The sequence below is a fragment of the Amblyomma mixtum genome, chromosome 1, assembly GCF_055824585.1.
Source record: "Amblyomma mixtum isolate Tamu chromosome 1, ASM5582458v1, whole genome shotgun sequence".
In the NCBI taxonomy this organism is placed as follows: Eukaryota; Metazoa; Arthropoda; class Arachnida; order Ixodida; family Ixodidae; genus Amblyomma; species Amblyomma mixtum.
In genome coordinates this window covers 28,441,875-28,463,562 of record NC_143012.1, presented here as the reverse complement: position 1 = coordinate 28,463,562, position 21,688 = coordinate 28,441,875, and the positions used below count along the sequence as shown (strand labels likewise).

General features: G+C 46.4%; 2 protein-coding genes across 3 annotated transcripts in view; one reads left to right on the top strand and one right to left on the bottom strand.

Moving 5' to 3' along the window:
* The window catches only part of LOC149365871 (uncharacterized), a 25,589-nt gene extending 11,233 nt beyond the window's left edge, over window positions 1-14,356 (top strand). For both annotated transcript variants that reach the window (XM_089546920.1, XM_089546926.1), the window contains exons 7-9: window positions 367-553; window positions 3,397-3,696; window positions 12,136-14,356. In XM_089546920.1, the coding sequence (XP_089403046.1) occupies window positions 367-553; window positions 3,397-3,696; window positions 12,136-12,636 (988 nt within the window). In that variant the 3' untranslated portion in view covers window positions 12,637-14,356. The remainder of the gene's footprint in view (window positions 1-366; window positions 554-3,396; window positions 3,697-12,135) is intronic.
* On the bottom strand, window positions 13,434-21,688 carry LOC149365870 (uncharacterized). The gene is made up of 4 exons (XM_089546937.1): window positions 21,516-21,688; window positions 20,232-20,321; window positions 17,133-17,420; window positions 13,434-15,733 (listed from the first exon to the last, which is right to left on the bottom strand). The coding sequence occupies exons 2-4, from the start codon at window positions 20,290-20,292 to the stop codon at window positions 15,441-15,443; spliced, it is 642 nt and encodes a 213-aa protein (XP_089403063.1). The 5' UTR covers window positions 20,293-20,321; window positions 21,516-21,688; the 3' UTR covers window positions 13,434-15,440.

The window sequence follows — 21,688 nt, the reverse complement described above, 5'->3', positions numbered from 1 at the left end:
CCCTATTAGTCAAGTTCTATGAGAGCCAGGATGATAATTTTACCCTTATTGTATTCCTTGGTGTCAAGAGAACCCAATGGCATGCATTTCAGAGAGTTTCCTGCAGCAATTTTTCTTCAAAACTCTCCGCAAAATACTTGCATAAAAAGTGCATAAGTGCTCAAGGAATTGTTTTACATGAAATTAAATGACATATCTAGAATCAGCGCACAAAAATACATGTGCCCTGAAAATTTCATAACTATGACTAAATTAATAAAATTTTCTTTTCAAGACCAGTGTCCCCCCTTAACATTTACATGAGCGATATCAGTGTGGTATGTGCCCTCAGATCATTTGTTTGCTTTGCCATTTCTGTCTGTCCAGGCCAGATGTTGACTCCAGCCCTAATAAGCGCGGGCGCAGGATCAAAAATGAAGTCTGGGGCAAGTGCGTGGAGCTTGGGTTCAATCCTGCGGCACCACAATGCAGAGGATGTGTCACCACTATAAATCGGAAAGGGAAATCCGGCAGCATCAGCCTCTGCTACCGCTGCACTGGTTGCAAAAAGACGGTGAGTTCTGATCCAGAAACATTGGACACCTCTTTGGTAGAGCCCCCCCCATGTGGTTGTTTGTGCTGTGATCTCCGATTGGCTACCGAAGTAATCGGGGAGTCCTGTCACCACAAGGTTTATACCCGTGCCACACGGACAGATTTAATGCCATTAAGTGCTTACTGCCTTAAGTTTTAATGGCATTCGTGCGGTGCCACACGCACAAATTTGATGGCATTAGCCTTACTGCCATTCGCGACCTACTGAGTTCGCCACAACTCATTCGCCCGTGCAATGCCTACTCTCGTTCCCATTCCACACCAAAAAAGCATGCAGCTTTGTTAGTAGCAACTTCCTAACCAGTAGGAAATAGTTAATTCTTAACTTTCAGTCAGATGAGGCATCTATACTGCATTTTCGATGCGAAGAGCGCCATTTTTATCAGCCTTATTGACAGGTACTCTCGACTTGGGTGCTGACATGCGAGTCTATGGCTACTATTTCGACTTGTAAAGCAGGAACAGCCGTATTTTCTGAAAAATCGATTTTATATTATATTTGAACAACATTTCCCATATATTGTGCTCATTAGCAATGCTTATATTCAGATGAAACTTTTAACTACCTTGCAAGCGTTATCGTCATCGTCACTTTCGATAATGACATTAAATGTGGACGTGTAGCACCAACTCCGAACATAATGGCACTAACAAACTTAAGGCCTTAAGCATTTACTGCCATTTCTTGTGAGCGTGTGGCACGGGTATTACTGAATAAGGATCTCGGACTTGCATAAATAAGGAGGTGTTTGCAAGCAAATGGCGATTAGCGTTCTGACAAATACATCCAGAAGTTTCACATTGTCAGACATAGAGGCAGTGATCCTGTATATAGCGAATTCTTCAATATTATGAAGTTTTTCAATTATCCTAGCACTGCCCTCGTCAAAAGCGTGTGTAAATGTGGCACGGCAGTTGATTGACGCAACGAACTTGCTACGTCATTCATCTGCGAGTGCGTGTATTTCTTGAAATTCAGTTGAACTGCACAAAAGTTGCACATCAAGTAAAGATGAAACACAACCAGCCTTTAGAGAATTTATCTATGATCGCAGTAAACAATAGCCGCCGCGGTGGCTCAGTGGTTACGGCGCTCGGCTGCTGACCCGAAAGACGCGGGTTTGATCCCGGCCGCGGCGGTTGATTTTCTTTGGAGGAGAAATTCTAGAGGCCCGTGTACTGTGCGATGTCAGTGCACGTTAAAGAACCCCAGGTGGTCGAAATTTCCGGAGCCCTCCACTACGGCGTCTCTCATAGCCTAAGTCGCTTTGGGACGTTAAACCCCGTAAACCAAACCAAACCAAACAATAGCAGCTAACATAATGCCTCATCCCCAGTGTAATCAGCGTCACCTGATGGAAAATTCAGCGGTCTCTGCAGTCTTTATGTAGCATGACACTCAGTGGCGCTACAGCAGCTGTTCAAAACTAGCATGAAACAAAGAGGACTTTACAGAGAAGACATAGCATGAACAATGCATGCCCTTAGCCGCAGCTGTATTCTTCGTGTAATTTTGGCGCCAACAACTCATGTGGTGGCGGCCGCTGCCCCGGTTCCTTTTCTAACGCGATAGTGGGTGCAAAGCTCATGCATCCTTTGTCACTCTTGTTTTGTTTTCGAGCGAAGAGTTACACTTCTTGCATGCGAAGCTGAAGGTCGTATGATGTTTGTATTTGACCTCTAACTGGAGGCCCGTCGCAGGTGTGACTGTGATGTCATACCACTTGACTTGTCGCAGCTGTTACTGCTCGTTCCGCCACACTGAACGCCCGCTCTCGCCAGTTGTGTCACGTGACTAACCATGCGATTCGCTTTTGCTGAATAAAGGCCAGCGCTCGCTGCCTAGACACCGCCTAGACACCGCAGACACATGGAGCCAGAACCGGTCACCGGGATGAGTTCAACTGAGCATTTGAGGCGCTGGGCTGCTTCTAGCAATCCCTACGACAGAGAGCGTCATGAAGCCGCGTTGGTTAGATATAAGCCAGGATAATGGGCTCGTCGGGTTGATGAAACCAATGAAGAAAGGAAGGTACGTCTGGAGAAGCAGTGACACAGGCAAGAAGTACATCTCAAGCGGAAAAGGGCAGCGCATGCTGCCAACGTCTCCGCGTTGACATCCAATGCTTTGGTTGCCTTTCGCTCCATATAACCCGCTTCAGCCGAGTTGAGCCACAGCCATTTTTTTTTTTGCACTGCCTTGCTGCTACATGGAGCTCCATCGAACAGTGCAGCTTTCATTGGAAAACAACCCTGTGAATAAGTAATATTTTTACAGTCCGCAATCAGTGCACTGAACATTTTGATGCTTTTCTCGCTCTGAAACTCTGCTTATCTTAAAAATGTTTCTCTGCTTTCACGGCTTCAAATAAGAGGGCTTTACTGTCAATGCTTGCTGAGTGAGTTCACCAGCATGTATTTCTCATTTCAGTTTTGTTTCTGCATTGTTTTTGTGTCTTCATGCGAAAACTATATGTAGCAAAAACCTGTGTTTGGCAAAGTCAGTTTGATTGTATCCAATTTTAGTTGTATTGCTCCTTTGGTTCTCCACATAAGCTGTTTGTTTTAAGGTCTTACTGTTCTGTGACAGCTGCACCGCTCCTATCGCAAAGGAGGAAATTTGGTGGCCGTAATGCAGGACAACGGGCTCTCCTAATGCTCTCCTGTTGACCCTGTCTTGCTCCAGTGACAGCCGGCCTATTCTCACTCAACCCAACTACGTTTCCTCAGCAGAGTTGGTGTTAGAAGGAGTCCAGTTTACCAGTTTGCTTGCTGTACAGCTTCGCATTCTCCACGGCGCAGGTCTCTCAGAGGCGTGGGGCAGCACCGTGGGCCCAGCAGTCAACCAAGGCGGCAGAGTCTTTCTTCTACGAAGTTGACCTTGCGGGCCGGCCAAATGTAAAAATGCCCAAGCGCACAATACTGTGGTTAGTGTACTGCATGGCCAAGGGACTGTCGGCGACCGTCACCCGGGATCTTGGGGGAAGAACCCTCTCCTTGGCATCTGGGACTCTGGTCCACTGGCGGCAGCGGGTGCGACGGGCTGCCTCCAGGAGTCTCGCTGACCTCCCACGCCTAGGTGGCAGCTCAGAGAGGGTGCAGGTATGGCTTAGTCCGGGGGTTCTTTCACTGGGTTGCAGAGCCTGTGGGTTCCTTGGAGGTCAACTGAAGCGGTTTTAGAATTCGATGAGTTTGAGGTTGCCGAATGTGCAAAATGTGCAGGTAAAGCCTGCGAAATCGTTTTGCTCTACCATTTGAAATGGTGGCGTAATCGCCGAATAAAGTCCTCGTCAGCGTTCAGCTTCTCTGAAGTGCACAGCAACGGGCAGAGGCCCCGATAATGACGTCACGTATGACGGCACCACGTTTCCAGCGAAGAAACGGTTATTCCATGGAAGAAAACCGACGCCATGGAAGGTGAAGCTCACGATTCATTGTTTGGCGCCATCTGACGACGCACAGCAGCATGCAGGCGTAAGCAGCAGGCATCTAAAACTTCGGCAACAATGACGTCACTGGGGAGTTTCCTCGCACTTCTCCAGCGTAGTGAGGAGAAGCCTAAACATTGTCGCGGTTTTAATCGACGATTATGTCACCATTTTAAATGCTAATGCAAAAATACTTTGCCTGCTTTATCTAGAAGCTTGACAGATTCGAATTCTTGCATAACCTCGAATTCGCAGAAAACTGTTTCAGCTTCCCTTTGGGAGTGCTTTTAAGAGCATTAGCTTTTACTCGTCATGTTTTGAGATTTCGTGGGGTCTGCCACCACCCTTAGAGTTACTGTATATGCTACCAAAGGTAGCAGAGTTGCGCGTAGGTCCGCCATCTTGCCTGTCAAGCAACCGAAGTTATGCAGCGAAGCCGCACTCTGTTTCTGCAGGCGACATGCCTAGCGCACCACCGATCGACCGTGGGCGCTTTTCCGAGGTTCTTAAACCAATTTTTCGATTGATCGCAAATAAAAAGCACCTAAAATGCTGACCGCGTAACCCAGTCAAGAAATATAGCCAAGAAAAAACGGTGCTCTTTCTAGCGCGCGCTGTCAGCTGCGGCAGCAAGCGATTCCCACAGTCACCTTCCCCGAACTACTTACCTGATAACCTAAAGGCAGACTCAATATTCTAAATACGCCGTGCAAATGCAGCATTCATTCATCTTTGCGGCAACATTTATTCACCGGGCCTGCGTTAAAAAACCTGTTTATAGTCTCTTTTACTAAATACGAAACTGTGCAAAAAGTTATGATCCGGAACTATAAAAAGAACAGTATAAAAATCCAAAATACAGTTTACTCGAAACTGGATGAACTTTACCATCGGAAGTAAACAATCAGGTGCCTAAACATGCTTCCCTCGATTAAAAATTGTTTGCCATTCAGATTTTATGCCAACAGGGACAAATATGCAACGCAGAGCTCTATTTTAGCGTTTCAAAAGTGTACACGAAAAAGCGCAGAGCCGCAAGTCCAGCCTGTTTTCGGTAAAGAAACCTCAATGCAACTTTTAGCAAAAAAAAAACAAAAAAAAGGCGTGAGCTACGCACGCTAGACACCCCACAGCAGCGAACGTAAACAGCCGTTGGTTAGTGGATCCGCTTCGAACTTGGCCAGCTGTCAATCCAGTTCGCGCACGTGTTTCTGGTCCGATGGGCAAAACATGCACCGTACCGAGGAGGCTCTCACAGGGAGAAGAAAGGCTGCAGGGCGTCTCGAATCGGGGAACAGAGGTGGCGGGCGAGCACTCGACACCGGTAAAACCGATTCAGAACCGAAAGTGGACGATTTTGCCCATCGAGCGTCGTCTTCTCCGCAGTACATGGTGCTCTACCAATGGAGTCGCGAGCGCCGTTTATCAAACAAAAGCGCAACTCTGCTACCTTTAGTAGCATATACAGCAACTCTAACCACCCTGAGATCACAGCGCCATCTGTGGCAGCAACTAGAAAACAGCACATCTCGCATTGAGACTTGTAGCGCCATCTACAATAGCGATGTAGAAACAACCATGTCAGTTCTAGTAAACCAAACTACTAACGCTTGTTACTTCAACGTCTTCCTGATGGTGGCGGCCTTTTTTGGGGTTTCCTGAGTACCTAAATCCATCCTCGATCATCACCTCACCCGCTGTGGTCACTTTTCTTTTCAACCATTTTATTTTGGGACTAAACTCACTGCAATTGCTTATAGTGAACTGTTTCACCGTACAGACAATCATAGTCAGTAGTTTAGCCAGAAATATTTTTTCAGGAGGTTATATGCCGCCAGTAAAAAAAATAAAAAGAGAACCTGTGCCGAAACAATATTTAATGCTCATTGTAATACTACATAAAAATACTAGTGCACACAGGACTGCAAGGACTTCGCTTATAAAGAACGTTTATTTTCTGACAAAAAAAAAAAAACAGACGAAAAATCTGCTATTAACAATATTACAATACTCCTAATTTGTTGATTTCTCAGGCCACATGCAGCGTAAAGTCCGATGTCATTGACGGAAACGCTGCTCTCGATCAGACAAGTAGATGACGCTGCCTGATCTGAAGGTTCGCTAACCTTGTTGGAGACGCTTGTGCCATCTCTGTTAGAGTGGCCGGTGCGGCACTTGTAGTGGGTGTCAATTTTTCTCTTTTCTTTAAAGGGCTCAGTGTCAGCTTGAGTTGGTTTTTTTTAGCGCATTTCTAAAGCGCCAATTTAAGGACACGCACACACACACACGATAGATAAGCACGAAATTGAAAGTATATTTCAAAAGTGCAATGAAATGATATCGTAGAAGTCAAAATCAAGAGTCTTATGGGGATCTCAATGCTGAGCGAAGGGACAGAAGCGTTTTCAGTTAGCTTAGGTGCTTATCCGGAGGTGTTGTTGCTAGCTGATTACACCCCAACGCTTACAAACGCTAAGTGCCAGCGTTTTGCAAGAATGTACACCGTTACATCCGCACTTTTAGTTCAGCACATGCAGAGACGCAGCGATAACTTCAGCTTAGTGGCGCCATCTGGTTTCTAGAACAGGAACCATTTCTGTCAACAAGCTGGCACTCTTATTTTGTTTTTACATTTTACTGTATCGATGTGGTTTGTAAATAACATGAGCGAACAAAAAAAAAAGGCCGAGAGGAAGGGGAGGGGGGAGCGATCCAGCGCTCTGAAAATTTCTGGGGGTGTTCTGATGCCGTACCACCCTCCTGGCTATGCCCCTGATCGTAATTATTGAATTTGATAATTTTTCCGAAGGGTTGTGTGCATGCATGCACTTTTTTTACGTGCATATTAGGGAAGAAGCGCCGAGACACGTGATGTACTTGAGCAACTTATGGAAACTTTTGGGGGTTCTCCGGGGCTAAAAACTAGGGGTGTGCAAATATTGAGATCTTTGAATATGAATCAAATACAAGTATAAAGAAAAAATGCCTTTTAATATCAAATCAAATATGTGTTCAGTATGTCATAATAATTTCAAGAAAAGATAAATAGGCATATAGGCATATGTTGTTGCCCCCCCCCCCTTTTTTTTTTAGAATAGTGTATGGTCTTCACAACTGCATTAACCAAACTGACGCTTTGTACCTTACAAAAGAAAATATGATGTGCAAGTGTATGTATGCTGTTTGATTAGACAACTTAACAGTATCAAACAAGTCGCATAAAATGAATAACAAAACGAAAAAATTAAAAATAACATATTTGGTGGGTAGTGAAACCTCTTTAATTCTGACTTCGATGGAAAGGAAGAAATGCCCCAATTATCCGTAGGTAGAGTTATTAAAGGTACCCTGAAATAATTTTGATGCTCATATTCTAAAGCAAGGAATCTGTAGAGGTGGTCTTTGTGAGTATTAGAGTGAAATTTAAAAGCTCTGCATGGACCCTGTAGTTTACAAATAATTCTGGAAAATTGCTGCTAGCAACCGATTAGGGCAACACCTCACTTCATGCTCTTGGCCGCCCCTACCCCCATGACGTAAATGGGCTGTCTGGGAGAGCCTTTACGTTGGGTGTGCTGAAGTGACACAGGTGGGATGGGACACAAAGGGGTGCTATTCCGACTTGTCTCCTTTGTGTTTCTGACTTGTCGGCATGTTTGAGTTGAGAGGTGAGAAGAGGAGCGTCATTTTTAATCGCCACTATCTTCGATGCTAATGGAGCTAGCCGAAAAATTGGGTTAGGAGCATCATGCAAGGACATTAAACCCCATATACCTTACCAACCATGGGTGTGGGCGTTAAGTATATAGCACATTATGGAAGGATCAAACACAACGCGCTTCCGTCTTGCGATTGTTCAAAGTGGGTAGTTGGCAATCTTGTTCTCTTCACGTGTGATATGTGCAAAAGCCCACTTGTGAAATTTCTCTTGAAGTCCAGGCCAGTCAGTGTCAATTGTAACTGGTCCACACGATAAATGGCAGAAAACAAAGAGGATGTCTCTGTACTGCTCTCCCCATTAAACTCAATCTTCGGATAGTTTTCCGGGTATCTGGCTTTGCCACTGTTGGATTTGTGAAAGCGGCACAATGTTTGATTGCTGCCAAACATTTGAAATGTTCGAGTGCCAATTTCTCAAATTGGATATGAACCGAATGAAAAACATATTTAATTCGTATTTGGGATGTCATTCGCACGCCGTTACTAAAAATTGGCGATCCCTCACTTAGTTTGTCTTGTTACCCTTGAGCAAGACACAAACTCGTCCATAGTCTCATAGCAACGATGAGGATATGTCCCTTTCCTTTCGATGGCGGCAACCTTGTGCAGCTAACTGAGCAGTTGGATTCTTCTAAGGCACTTTGTCATCTGTAGTGCAGCGCTTCTACGGCTAGCAACTATTGTTCAGACCATGTTTGAAACAGAAAGGTGCAAATGGGACGAGGCCTGAAGGATTGAGAAGCAACAGGACAGACTTCTCGTTCCGTCTTATCCTCGTCCCCATTTGTGCCTTTCTGTTTCAAACATGGCTACAAACCAACTAGCCCAAACGAAAGTACCTCTTGTTCAGAATGTAGGCTGTTTGGGCCGGTTGGTACCGTATAAACCGGAATATAAGTCGAGATTTTTTCTTAAAAATAGCAAGCTAAAGTCACCCCTCGTCTTATATAGCGGCCTTTAGCAGAACATGAGTCGCAGTCTGGCAACATGCGGCGTAGCTGCTCGCGAACGGACAGCCGAAGCCGTATCGACATCAAACGTCTTCGCTTGCATTTCCTTTCTCCTTCGCTGGCCGTTAGTTTTCCCGTGCGGTGTTTTGTTAGCCCTCGCTTGAAATTCCATTTCAACATTGAATAGCGGCACGCGGAGGCAGTATACGGCGGCATTCAAGAAAAAAGTAATCGAGTTCGCTGAAGCGAACGGCAACATGGCCGCTCAGCGCATGTTCGGCGTCTCGGAAAAGAGCGTGCGCTATTGGCGAGGGCAAAAGGACAAGTTGCTCGCGTGCAAGCCCAGCAAAATGTCCTTTCGTGGGCGTAGTGCAGTGCACCCACAACTGGAGGACACACTTGCGGACTTTGTGCGGCATCATCGTGCGCGCTCACTACCCGTGACGGCGCATCTGATTCAGTGCAAAGTCCTGGAGCTTGCGCGTGAAGCCGGACTAAGCCGCGAAGAATTTAGCGCACCGAAGGCATGGGTGCGCCGTTTCATGAAGCGCAAGGGATTTTCCCTCCGTAGGCGCACATCGATCTGCCAAAAGCTGCCGGAGGAGTACGCTGATAAGCTCGTCAGCTTCCAGCGGTACGTGATCCGCCTCCGAGAGGAGCATAACTACATGCTGGGGCAAATTGGAAACGCTGACGAGACCCCTGTGTGGTTTGACATGCCTTCGTCTACCACCGTCAGCGAACGCGGCGCCAAAGAGGTGAAGCTGCTGTCGACAGGCAGTGAGCACTCGCGGTTCACTGTCATGCTCGCGTGTACAGCTGATGGCAGAAAGCTGCCACCTTTTGTAATTTTTAAAAGAAAAACAATACCGAAGGAAGCCTTCCCTTCAGGTGTCATCGTGCGAGTAAATGAGAAGGGCTACATGGATGAGGCTATGATGATTGAGTGGATCCGCGTGGTATGGAATCGCCGGCCCGGTGCACTGCTGCGCCCTCGGAGCATGCTGGTGTTGGACGCATTTCGTGGCCACCTTACGGAAGCCGTGAAGCGTGCCCTAAGCGAGGCTAGGACGGACCTCGTCGTCATTCCTGGTGGAATGACGTCCACCCTTCAGCCACTCGATGTCGTATTGAACAAGCCTTTTAAGGACAGAGTGCGGCATGAGTACAACGAGTGGATGTCCGGGGACAACCCTAAGACGCCAACGGGCCGCCTGCAAAGGCCTCCGCTTGCGACCGTCTGCAGCTGGGTGTTGTCGGCCTGGCGTTCTTTGCCAGACGCCATGGTCGAGAACGCATTCAAAAAGTGCTGCATAAGCAACATGCTTGACGGCACTGAGGACGACGCACTTTGGGAGGCGGCGAGCGACAAAGAATCGTCGTCTGACGACGCTGATGACAGCTCGGAGTGAGGTCGCCGCTCCGGTGCTCCACGGACGCAGCCGACGCCGCAAATAAATGCATTTCGGCAATATTTGCTTCTTTTCATTTTTTTCAATTATTTTCACTTCAAGGTAAGGGGGTCGACCTATATTCCCACTCGACCTATATGCGGTTTATACGGTACATGGTTTCACTTACAAGAAGGGGCGCAAAAATTTACTGCATGTTTATGATGCTGCTGTATTGTCGCAGTTGTTGAGGCATTTGAACCGTAGGTGATCGAAGATGGAGTGGAGTGCTGAACAGTGGCGGCACTTGGCTTGGCTGCAGCCAAACTCACAGTAATAGGGATCTACAGCTTGGCATCACTGCTGTCTGCAGATGGATCATTGTAGCACTCTCACATGCCCCAGCTGTACCCTCCTCTGCCACTTTCATCCTCGTTTGCTTTCCTTCTATGCTTTCTTCGCTATCGCCGTAATTTCATCCTGAACTGTCCTCTTCGTTTGCTCTCTTGGTTACGCCAACACAAACGCTCAACCCAGGAACAGTCACCTAAGAGCTGCAATCTGAAAACAGGGTGTCTCCGTTCACACTTCTGTTTTTTCGCACCATTTTCTCCAAGTCAGTATACTTGGCCATATTTATTGGTATGGTTTATTGATTTGCTGGTATTGGTTTATTGGTACTGAGGAGCAGTGGCAGCAGCACTCGCAAGTTTTCACAGCCAACAGTTACGGCACAGTGGTAGTAGTGGGAGCAGGCGGCCACGGCTACAACTTAGGCATTTGCTGCGGTGTTCTGATAAATGCCACAGGCCTCCGCAGAGTACGCTAGGAGATAGTGTTGAGCTTTAGACCTACTTTCAATGATAATATAGAACAGTATTTTCATGCTGTCGTATTTGTCACCTGCAGTTTTCTGGCCTTCCTTTTGTGCCAAGTTTTGCAGCGGGGCGATGTTTTGTTGCAGTGCAAATTAATTTTAAAATATCCCAATTTTTAGCCTCAATCAGGAAAATTTCTACTGGCAACCTTGCATGTGTGATGTCACTGAACGCACAGCATTTGGTATTGGCTCTGTGTTTGCTGAAGGACAAAATTTCGAGCTGGGTTTTGGTCATTTCCGACAAATGATGACCCAGCCTGTCATTTGCAGTCACCAGTTTTGCCAATAGTGCACAATTGAAGCGAGGAGGAGGAGCCGTTACATGCGTTAGGTTATAGAAGCATGTATGATTGGCAAGAAGGCAACTAAGTGCATCAGCACACCTTCATTTTATCTCTTGGATAAGGAGATTGCATTTCGGTGGCTCGCACATGCATTGAGTTCCTTCGCTCTTTGTTTTGTTGAACTGTCTGTTCAGTGTGTTTGTGTGTCTGTGCATGCATGTGTGCATGTGTGTGTGTATATAGCACTGTCCTGTGTCTATGTCGGATCCCTGTATTCTTGTGTGCTCATGTTTTTGTCAGTATGAGCCATCAGCTAGCCCAAGAAAGAGCCTTGTTGTATCCTTTCCTGGGAAACTTGAATGCCTGTTGCAGAGGTAGTCATTAGCCCATGTACTCTTGATAGAGACAGCACCAGTGGTGTTTGTAAACGATGAATGGTCTGTAGGAATGTCACTTCCTCCTGAGATGATGAGGTAGTCATTAGCCCATGTACTCTTGATAGAGACAGTACCAATGGTGTTTGTAAATGATGAATGGTCTGTAGGAATGTCACTTCCTCCTGAGATGATGAGGTAGTCATTAGCCCATGTACTCTTGATAAAGACAGTACCAATGGTGTTTGTAAACGATGAATGGTCTGTAGGAATGTCACTTCCTCCTGAGATGATGAGGTAGTCATTAGCCCATGTACTCTTGATAAAGACAGTACCAATGGTGTTTGTAAATCATGAATGGTCTGTAGGAATGTCACTTCCTCCTGAGATGTTGAGGTAGTCATTAGCCCATGTACTCTTGATAGAGACAGTACCAGTGGTGTTTGTAAACGATGAATGGTCTGTAGGAATGTCACTTCCTCCTGAGATGATGCGAAATGAATTCACTGCGCAGGCAGGCATCTTCAGGAGGAGTGCCAAGGGCACGGAGAAAGAAGAGGAACGCCTCATGTTGGGGCTACAGGCTGAGTCAACGGGCGAGTTCCGGCTGAGGCTCATCGAGGAAGATGATCCAGGCACGATTGCGAGTGTGATTTCAAGCCATGTCCTTCCTGAAACCGTAATTGTTTCAAATGGCGGCAAAGCATTCCGACGCGTTGAAGGGGTTGAAGATCAGGAAGGTCCAATGCGTCTCACTCACGACACTGGGCGCCGTGGCAGAGACACCAGACAATCGTCATCGAAAGGGAACAACGCATTCTTTAACACGCAGAAGCTTCGAGTCGCATGGCGTCGAGTGCTGTCGAATTTGAAGCTGTCTGGCCCACTGAGAGAGGCTGGGGCATTTCAGATTTATCTGGACTGGTTTTGGTGGCTATCGATTAATGGACCCGAGCGATGCAAGGACCCTTTCTTACGGCTACTAGAATCCATAGCAAACGCTTATAAGGTCTAGTATAGAACAAACTGCGCAGGCTTCCTGCAGTCGGTTTTATACATTTGTACCTCTTACGAGCGGCACCTGTGATCCTCAAGAACTATGTCTTTGCATAAATAAGATGTTTGTGCATTAAACACACCTGTTATTAGCCCCAGTATTTAATGTTATTGATTTAAAGGGCAGAATTTTTCGTGAAGGAGCCTTCAGTGCCTTATTGATTAGGTTTTGTGACAGCAGGTTTATTTTGATAAATATTGCATTGCGCTGAATACTAGACGTTCGAAGAAATTGCTTGTCATGGCTATTCTAGAGAAGCGTAATAGAATAACTATAGAAAGAATTCTCCAAGTTTATGGGCATGAAGCAACGAGCCAACAGATACAAACGGCTGTTAATGATTGCATGGGAACTAAATTTATCCACTTCTCGCTGTGCCCAAAAAGTGTGTCCTGTGTTTACCTTGTCATGAGTTGCAGAGAGATGACTGCATTTTTTTTGCATTGCCATTTGTGCACTGCAGTAATCTCGTGTTGCACAGGCACAGCACCTACTAATTACCATATACTAATGTATCGCTTCTATTGGCTGACTGTGTTTCGTGTGCACTCAATAGAAATAAGTCCAAGGTACTTGAAACTTTCAAACAGTTCATTGCTTTACTAGTGATAATATTGTATGGTTGTGACTTGCGTACTCATATGGACAGTATGTGCATCGGATGCAATGTCAGAGTAGGGTGAACAGTGCTGTTGTATCACGAGGAGTGAATCGAAAGTTCTAGCATACTTAGGACAAATCAAAATGCTGAGAAATACTGAAACCAACCAATATTTATTAGCAGCCCATTGCTTCGGGACCCAGTCGATCCATTCTTCAGGGATGACTTAGAGTTGAGCTAGCAGCAGCTGTGATCAGCCTTAGCTTCCTCTTAGTAGTCACATAACGAAGGCCATTCAAATATGCAGGGGAGAGCGTTTTTGGAAACCTGTTTACAGTGCATAGACATGGACGTGCCACGATTTTACATAACTCTTGAAGAGGTTATATTCCACAGCCTACACGTTCACTTGTTCAAAGGTGATCTCGTGGCCAGCACGCTCGCAGTGCTTGGCGAGGGAGTTGCATTCTGTGTTCTTCCACCAGATGTCATTTTTTGTGTTGCCTGATTTTTTGACGGAGATGTTCGTTGCCTCGCTGATGTATGATGCCAGGAACTAGTTGGTTGGTGTTGGCATTTCTGAATTGATATATCTCAATCCAACGCGGCAGGCTTCTGTTGAAGATGTTCTCATTTAAATCACTACCTCATGTATAGCTGGTAAGTGCTAGTATAACATGTACTTCTAGCCTTGCAAAATTTCTGCTTTGTCTAAATCTGTTCGTAATGAAAATAAGCTTTAGCTCAATCTGTTTGCATCATCCTCTTCGATTACCTTTAGCTTATGTGCATCCATTGTACATGTTTTTTCATGTTAACACCTGCCAAGAGCTGGTACCGGTGCGAATTACCTGTCAGCGGTGAGTGAAGAAGAATTCGGAAATGCTTCTGGAAGTGTTTTGTCTGAAGATAAAAATGGACAGATTGGTCTTGCAAGAGAATGGGAGAGGCACTAATGCTGAGCTGAGTTCTTATCCAAAATGAAAGCATATAAATAGATGGTGATCAAGTGAATACATGTGTTCCAACTACGAAAGTAAATCTCATATTATTATTTAATAAAAACTTCACATCTCATATTATTAGTAAGTAACTTCACGTTTTGATATGATACAAATCATGTCAAAATAAAACTTAATTTGAGACTTGAAATTTATCTTCACTGCAGGTTCATGAATCGTACTGTGTACTATCATGAACCTTTGCTAATTTAAAGTAGACGCTCCAAATTTTTGCTGTCTTTTTTTCTTTTGAGTGGTGTGTAAAAAATTAAAAAACATAGATCATGACTTGGAATTGCCTATATCCGGTAAGCAGTTTCTAATTGTACTTGTCCCATACAGTTTGTTTCAGCACATGTATGGTGTGTCTACATCACAAGTAAGGTCAAGGCCACCTCAAGCATATGAAGACTGCTGTATAATAGTTGCTTCGTCATTTCAATGCGCCCTAACTCATGCATCAGCTTCTCCGAATCACAGCGATTGAACAAACAGCTATATATGCAGTTTTCGCGTGTCGCACAACTGCGCTAGGGCTCCACTTGTGACATCACAGCTTCAGTTGGGCTGTTCAAACGGAATTAGAGTAGAAATTTACGAATTTCTTGCCGGGCATAGGCGAACGCCACGTGATGATCCATGTTTGTTGTCTAACACAGCATTCCAAAGAGGAGCACAGAGTGGAAAATTTGGTGTCCCTACCTTTCTCGCTTTCACTGGCTTTCAACGGAAGTCGTGATTGGCTGGGCACAAAGTGCACTTCTTCACATTGGCCTCTAAGCTTGCTTAAGCCAAGGAGGATGGAAAGCTCAGGAGAGGCCCCCACTGTCCGAGCTGCACGCCAAAAAGTGTGCTGAAAGTCACGTGTTTTTGCAAGGGCTACTGGGAGTCTGGCCGACTGCGCAGCCCATAGTAATGCTTGGCGCAACGGTGACGTTTGCTACATTATGTGCTAAGCGTGCTCAAGCGTGCTGAGACGGCAACCAAGTAGGTAGGCGGGGAGGGGGGGGGGAGCAGGGGGAAGCCTTCGTGTCTGGCTTCAAAAGATGTGATATAGTCGCCTCTCCTGGGTTCTTTGCTTCCTGCACGCTGTAACCCTTTTGCCTGGAGCCGTGCGGTCACACTCCGGAAGCTGAAAGCTCCACCGGGAGTGTAGTGAACTAGACAGCCGAGAGCCACGCGGCTATCGCCGCGAGGACAGCCACAGCGGATGGGAGCTCGGCGGCTGGCCGCGCCGCTCCATAGTAGGCGGGCCTTCGGGTGAAGGTCTCGCGGTACGACTTGTAGCGCTGGTCGCCCATGGTGACCCTGCAGCCACGCACCCTCTGGCAGTTTGGGCTGTTGTAGCGTGTGCAGCAGGTGGACTCCACGCGCGTCCAGAGGCTGTTGTAGCCGTGCCGGATGAGGCAGCACGTGTCCACGTCCCAGCAGTAGGTGCCCGTGGGGCAGTTTTCTGCGAGCAGCGTGTTGTGCAGTAAGTGTACAAGTATTGTTTTTAGCGTGGCTTACACCGCCAGTGCGCATGTGCAGATGGCCCGCAGCTGGCTTGTGGGCACACTTGCCTCGTCATGACCATCTGCATGCGTACTGGTGGCTCACTCTCAGCAGTAGTGCAGCAGCAGTAGTATGGTGGGTTTTGCGTAGCGTGCGCCGCTTAGCACTACAGCGAGCCGCCAGTGGTCATGCCCGTAATGCTCCTAGGCGCCAGCTGTTAAAACTCCAGTGTTGCGGCACGACAGACGTTTAGCTAGAAGCAGACTGAAGGTATAGGCCAACTTGTGCTCTACAAACTCCAATACGCCTGCGTTGCGGCGGACGTCGCTGCCAGCTTCTAGCTTTTGTCGCTCGTCGTAAATGCGTTCTGCGCACACTTGATGCGTTGCACTATATAGGCGTAGTGTTTATTCCCTCTCCACAGGGAATGTCGTCCTGATGATTAGCCTACACTGCTGGGCACTTTAAAGGATCTATATATGATGACTTCGCGCTCTCCGCAGATTCTGAATGGCGCGAATTATGGCCCAAATTTGCTGAGCCACAGGGGCAAGGTAATCACGTTTTCGAAAAGCTGATATGGCTGCATGTTACTGAAGCCAGGCTACAAATCTAAAATTTCAATCAGACACACATATCTTTAATAGTTAGAAAGTTGCCTTTTAGAATTTAGGCAATTAATCAGTTTACTAGTTATCATTTGCCTGTTTTCTGATGTCTGCCAACACTGCGCGTAAGAAGCGTCTGTTTACTTCAATAACCCCATTTTTAAAAATTCGAGATTATTTTGGAGCTCTTCACTACGGCACCTCTATTTCTCTGCTTTCATTCCGACCTTCCTCCCCTACCTCACGCACGGCTGAGGTGTCTACTGAGAAGTGAAACAGTTGCTGCGCCTTCCTCAAAATCAATTTTTGGCTCGCTGCAGGCGCCGCAGGCTTCCCTTTGCGGCTATACAGAGACATGTGCACGCCGGTATTTTCGCCTAATGGCTCTCTTACTGCTTGCGCAATAAAAGGGCATAAGGCGTGCCCATACACAGCAGCAGTTAGCTGGGGAGTTTGCGGGAATCTCCTCTCTCATCTGGTAGAAGCAACAAACTGGTTCAGCAAGGAAAACAGCTGATGTATCTAGATATGCCTGATTTATACATTTCATGTGACGTCCTACGTGGCGTCACTGCACGCTGACGAATCGTGTGGCCCTCTGCACCCGCTTCGCTCTTCCGTTTTCTCGTCGTATTCCTCCCTGTTACGCCGACGCCGTAGAGTCGGGAAACGCGCCTTTAACAGCTATCGCTGTAAAAAAAAAAAAACTTCCACTGAGTTCGGTGCGCCCTGTCTGCGACGTTTCTTCACCTGAGCTCAAGAAGGTGCTCTGCGACAGCGCGAAGCCCTGGTCAGGCACGCCGCCGTAGCGTCCTGTGGAGTAGCCCGTCGAGTAGTAGCCTCGCGTGCCGGACACGTAGTTTGTGATGGGCTGAGTCCTCGACGACGACGACGTGTAGACTGGCCTGGCGTCCCCGCTAATGCGCACGCAGTTGCGGTAGCGCGAGTCGCACCGGTAGCCGTAGGGGCAGCACTTGTCCGGGTCTCTGCAGCACTCGTCACGGACAGGACGCGAGAGGTCGTGCTTCCAGCCGGATCCTGCGAGGCCCAGATGGAGAGTACATTGAACACCGCCATTACTAATGTCCTAGAACTATTCGAACTTTTCTTCGCATGTTTTAAAGAGGAAATTCGTCTCCGCTATCGACCAAGTATTCCGTATTTTTAGTGGTGGAAATCTACCCAGGGACTTGGGCAGCATATGCTGCCCCTAAAAGGGAGGATGTTAGAGAACAGCTTCCCAGCAAACCAAAAACCTCTCGCAGACGTCTAGCTAGACGTCTCTGAGAGGTTTTTGGTTTGCTGGGTTACTTTCTTTTTACTCCTATATATAGGCTGATCGTGTTTACGATGTGCAGAAAGGCGCTCCTGGTTTTGTCTGGTCTTTGGTCTTCAATGCCGACCGACGACACTGATCGCAAATCGATGCTGGCCTGATTCGATAGATCACCCAGAGCTTTTTAAACTATAAAAGGTAAAAAAAAAAAAAAAAACGAAATACATGTATCGCCACCATCGGCAGTTTTCGTAAGCACACTCCATTGACGTCGAGACAGTTTTTATAGTAGGATACAACTGCAGTGAAGCTCTGCCCACACTCAGGACCAGCGCACAGAATTCCCCCGACAAAAAAAGTAGTCCGTTAAAACTTCTCGTCACCTAAACAAGAAGCTAATCATGTGAAAAAAATTACAAGCTCTAGAATTTTGATACACGGCTTCATTAATAGCGTTAAACATGAAAACACTGATTTCGTTCACTTTTTTGACTGCCTAGCGGAGTAATACAGTATGCCGCGGACTGTGGCCCTGTATTAATAACTGCTGCTTTCTTCAAGTTGTATCCTGCTATAGTGTAAGTATCCCTGAGGTTGGGCTACATTTGACCTAGACCCTGAACACTACTTGGAGTTTTTTTTCTGTATCGACGTAAGTAGTTTGAATGAGTGGCAGAAAAATTTTTTGAAAGCACTTTCTCAGCAATACATGCACGAACAACCATCAACCAGAAAGCCGAAGAGAACCATATAATCGATTTTCACTCAGAACAATTTTTATTGCATATAGAGTTTTAACCTCATTGTCTCTGTAAAGTTCTATATTACCTTGAGAATTTTCTGAATTGAATCTGGCGCGACTTTTTTGCCTCGAAAGAAGCCACTGTAGTAGGATATATAATACAACTTAAAAAAAAGCAGTTGCTAACACTGGGCCGTGGTCCGCGGCGTCTTGTATTTCTCCGCTGGCCAATCGCAGCAGTAAACGAACTCAGCTTTTTAATGTTTGACTATATCAAACAATCCATGTATCAAAATGATAGAGCTCATAATTTTTTTATTGCGATAAGCTTCTTGTTTAGGTAACAAGAAACGTTTAAGAAGTGGACTACTTTTTCGTCGTGGAGGAATTCTGTGCGCGGAGGCTGAATGTGGGCGGAGCTTCATTGCAGACTGAAGTTGTATCCGACTATAGCTGTCTGCATGCACTGTGCGAAGCTGGCACAGCGATCACGGAACCATTAGCAGCAGCAAGCGACAGCGAATGAGGCGCTTAAGGTGCTGTGAGCTGAACGCGGTCGCCCATGACGTGGCGGAAATTGAGATCCGCCCAAGGCAAGCGACCGTAACCCTGATGCGCTCGCTGAAGCGTAGCATGCGTCCTTGATCGAACTGCGTTCTGCTTGCTTTTGCGTGCACTCACTCGCTGTGCACGGGGTACACCTGGGAACGAGAGTAAGGGACTAGTGTCCCGTTTATAAGTACGAGTATTTCGCTGTTCAGGAGTTTATTTCAGAGTTAGAGTATGCTGTGTGGCATCGTATCCGTGGATGCGCTGAGAACGCACGCACACAAATGTATACCTGTTGAAAGCGGTTTTTTAGGCGGTGGCACTGAAACGGGAATGAAATGGAACAGTCGTCCTTGATACCAGCAGCTCATAAATTAATCAGAACTATTTACTTCATCAGGAAACAGCAGTCTTTTTCTGGCCGAACTACTTGGCGGAGTGACACGGCACGGAGAACGGAGAGAAAGGCCCCATCTCCTCTTTCATGCCTAACCTTGACTTGCACCCAACAATTCCGGACAAGCGCATTTTTCAACGGGAAGTTGTTTGTGAACGCTATTTTTTTTTCATATATAGTAAGATGGCACTATAACAATCAATGTATTCGCAGATCTCCCCTCGGCAAGCTTGCATAGTCGGATGCAACAAGTTGGCAGCGAAGCTCCGCCCACACTCAGGACCACAGCACAGAATTCCTCCACGACGAAAAAGTAGTCCGTCGTTGAAACTATTCTTGTATACCTAACAAGAAGGTTATCACAAGAAAAAAATGATAAACTCTAAAGTTTTGATACCTGGTTTAAGATAGTCAGACATTAACTGTTACGATCGGCCAGCGGAGTAATACAGGACGCCGCGGACTGTGGCCCAGTGTTAGCAACTGATGTCTTTTTTTAAGTTGTATCATGCTATATTAACGTTTTTGGTACCGTCAAAAAACATTCCCCATTAGTTTTCTACGGCAGTCTTAGCTACTCAGTGCGAGCGGTGGAAAATATTTTGCTACTCTTCGGCAATTCCATTACCTTCAACATTTCCATACCAGTACCTAACAATATTGCACAGTTTTGTAACAATTAAAAGTGAAGTCCAAGAATCCCGGACGTGGCAGAGCCACGGAAAATTGACCGCGAGTATACGATACTTTGTATTAACTTGCTGGTGTCGTCAGCGGAATGACACTTGCTGTTCGGTCCTCCAGCCTCAACTGCATTGACACAGAAAGTTGTCCGCAAGTATAAGTCCGCGTTGTTAACTCGTACGAAGACATGCGTATACGCACCGTGAACAACAGTCACGAAGACAAGGACCGTCCAAGCTGCGTAATTTGGTCCCTTCATCATCGCAGTGAAGCCTGGAATGGAGGGGCTTCCTGCAAGAGAGCAGCCGCTTAATTCAGCTTCTTTCATGGGCGGAAAAACAAATCGGAAATCGCACATTTGCGGACATGCCCACGGGAGTTATGACGTCTAAGTGACGGCGCAATGGCAAAAAGGAAAATATGCGGTACAGATGGGAAATGTACACGAGAAAGAATCACGAATGCGTCGCCATTAGCGCAGAATTACGGAAATAAGCTGCACAGGTAGCTCCAATACGAGAGGGATCACATCCGCACTCAACCAACGATTACTGTGTAATTTTGAGTGAAAAGCATGCTTTTTTCGTTGTTCTACGTAGTTTTAATCAAGAAGCTAATGCCCATTTAGTATAGTTTGTATTCGGGCTAGTTGGTTGTTTAACACTGTAGTAAACTGCAGACGCTGAAAAGTTTTACACGAAAAGAAGAGAATCCAGGAAAGACGTACTTAGTGAAGGGGGGAGGTAGAAGGTAAGGGGAGTTCATAGAGTCTTCCTTTACCTTCTACCTCCACCTCCCTTCACCAAGTACGTCTTTCCTGGATTCCCTTCTTTCCGTGTAAAACTATACAGCGCCTGCAATTTACTACAGTGGTAATGCTCAGGCGGCATTTTTAACTTCCGTGCATAAGTAACAACAGAGTCCGTTCTCGCGTGCAAACAGTGTTCCGTTTCTTATTGGACCTACCTCTACCTTACGCAAAATTGCTCTCAGTTTATCAGCAAACGGCTTCTGACGCCTGCCTCAGTCCACGCATTTATTTTAATTGGCAACAAACCTGGATTAAAGTACGGTCCGGAGTGCGCTACTTCTGCGGCAATGACAGTTTAAAAGATTACACTCAGCAATGCTCTTCACCGATTCATATTTTGCGCAGTGTATATATGCTGACATGTGACCACTTTACGGAACAGAGAGTTCCGCGCACGTAATGTTTTGAATTTTGGCGATCACTGCACCTTTGCCTGTAAGGCAACTATTCAGAGAAGTGTGGACTGCGCTTATCTTAATTGCGAAATAAAGTGTTTGGAGGATTTATTTGAGGAACCTTTTAAATAAAACTCACTGAGTGCAACGAACACGTGATCATGCAAGCACGAGAGAACATTTGATGGTAAAAATAACGAGATGTCTTCTCTACGTGGCAAACGCGAAAAACATTTCGAAAGCACTAATTCGGAGTGGATCTGGTGGACGTACGCTTACCCGCTGTATGTCGGAGCTGTATATCCGGTGGTAACTCTGGCGTCTTGAGAGGTAGAGCTGTGCAACTCTCCCAGAGACCTCCGAAACCGGGTCAACACCGATGGCCGCTGTCGCTGATGCAGAGACGCACTGCGACCCTGCCTGCGAGGCCAGAGGGTCCGCGACGCAGCGCT

Excerpts from the sequence above, each read along its gene's own strand:
- LOC149365870 (XM_089546937.1), bottom strand. The coding sequence starts at position 20,292 with ATGATGAAGGGACCAAATTACGCAGCTTGGACGGTCCTTGTCTTCGTG. Across the intron at positions 17,421-20,231 it reads CTTCGTGACTGTTGTTCACG|GATCCGGCTGGAAGCACGAC; the intron begins GTGCGTATACGC and ends TGGGCCTCGCAG. Across the intron at positions 15,734-17,132 it reads GAGCACCTTCTTGAGCTCAG|AAAACTGCCCCACGGGCACC; the intron begins GTGAAGAAACGT and ends CGCTGCTCGCAG.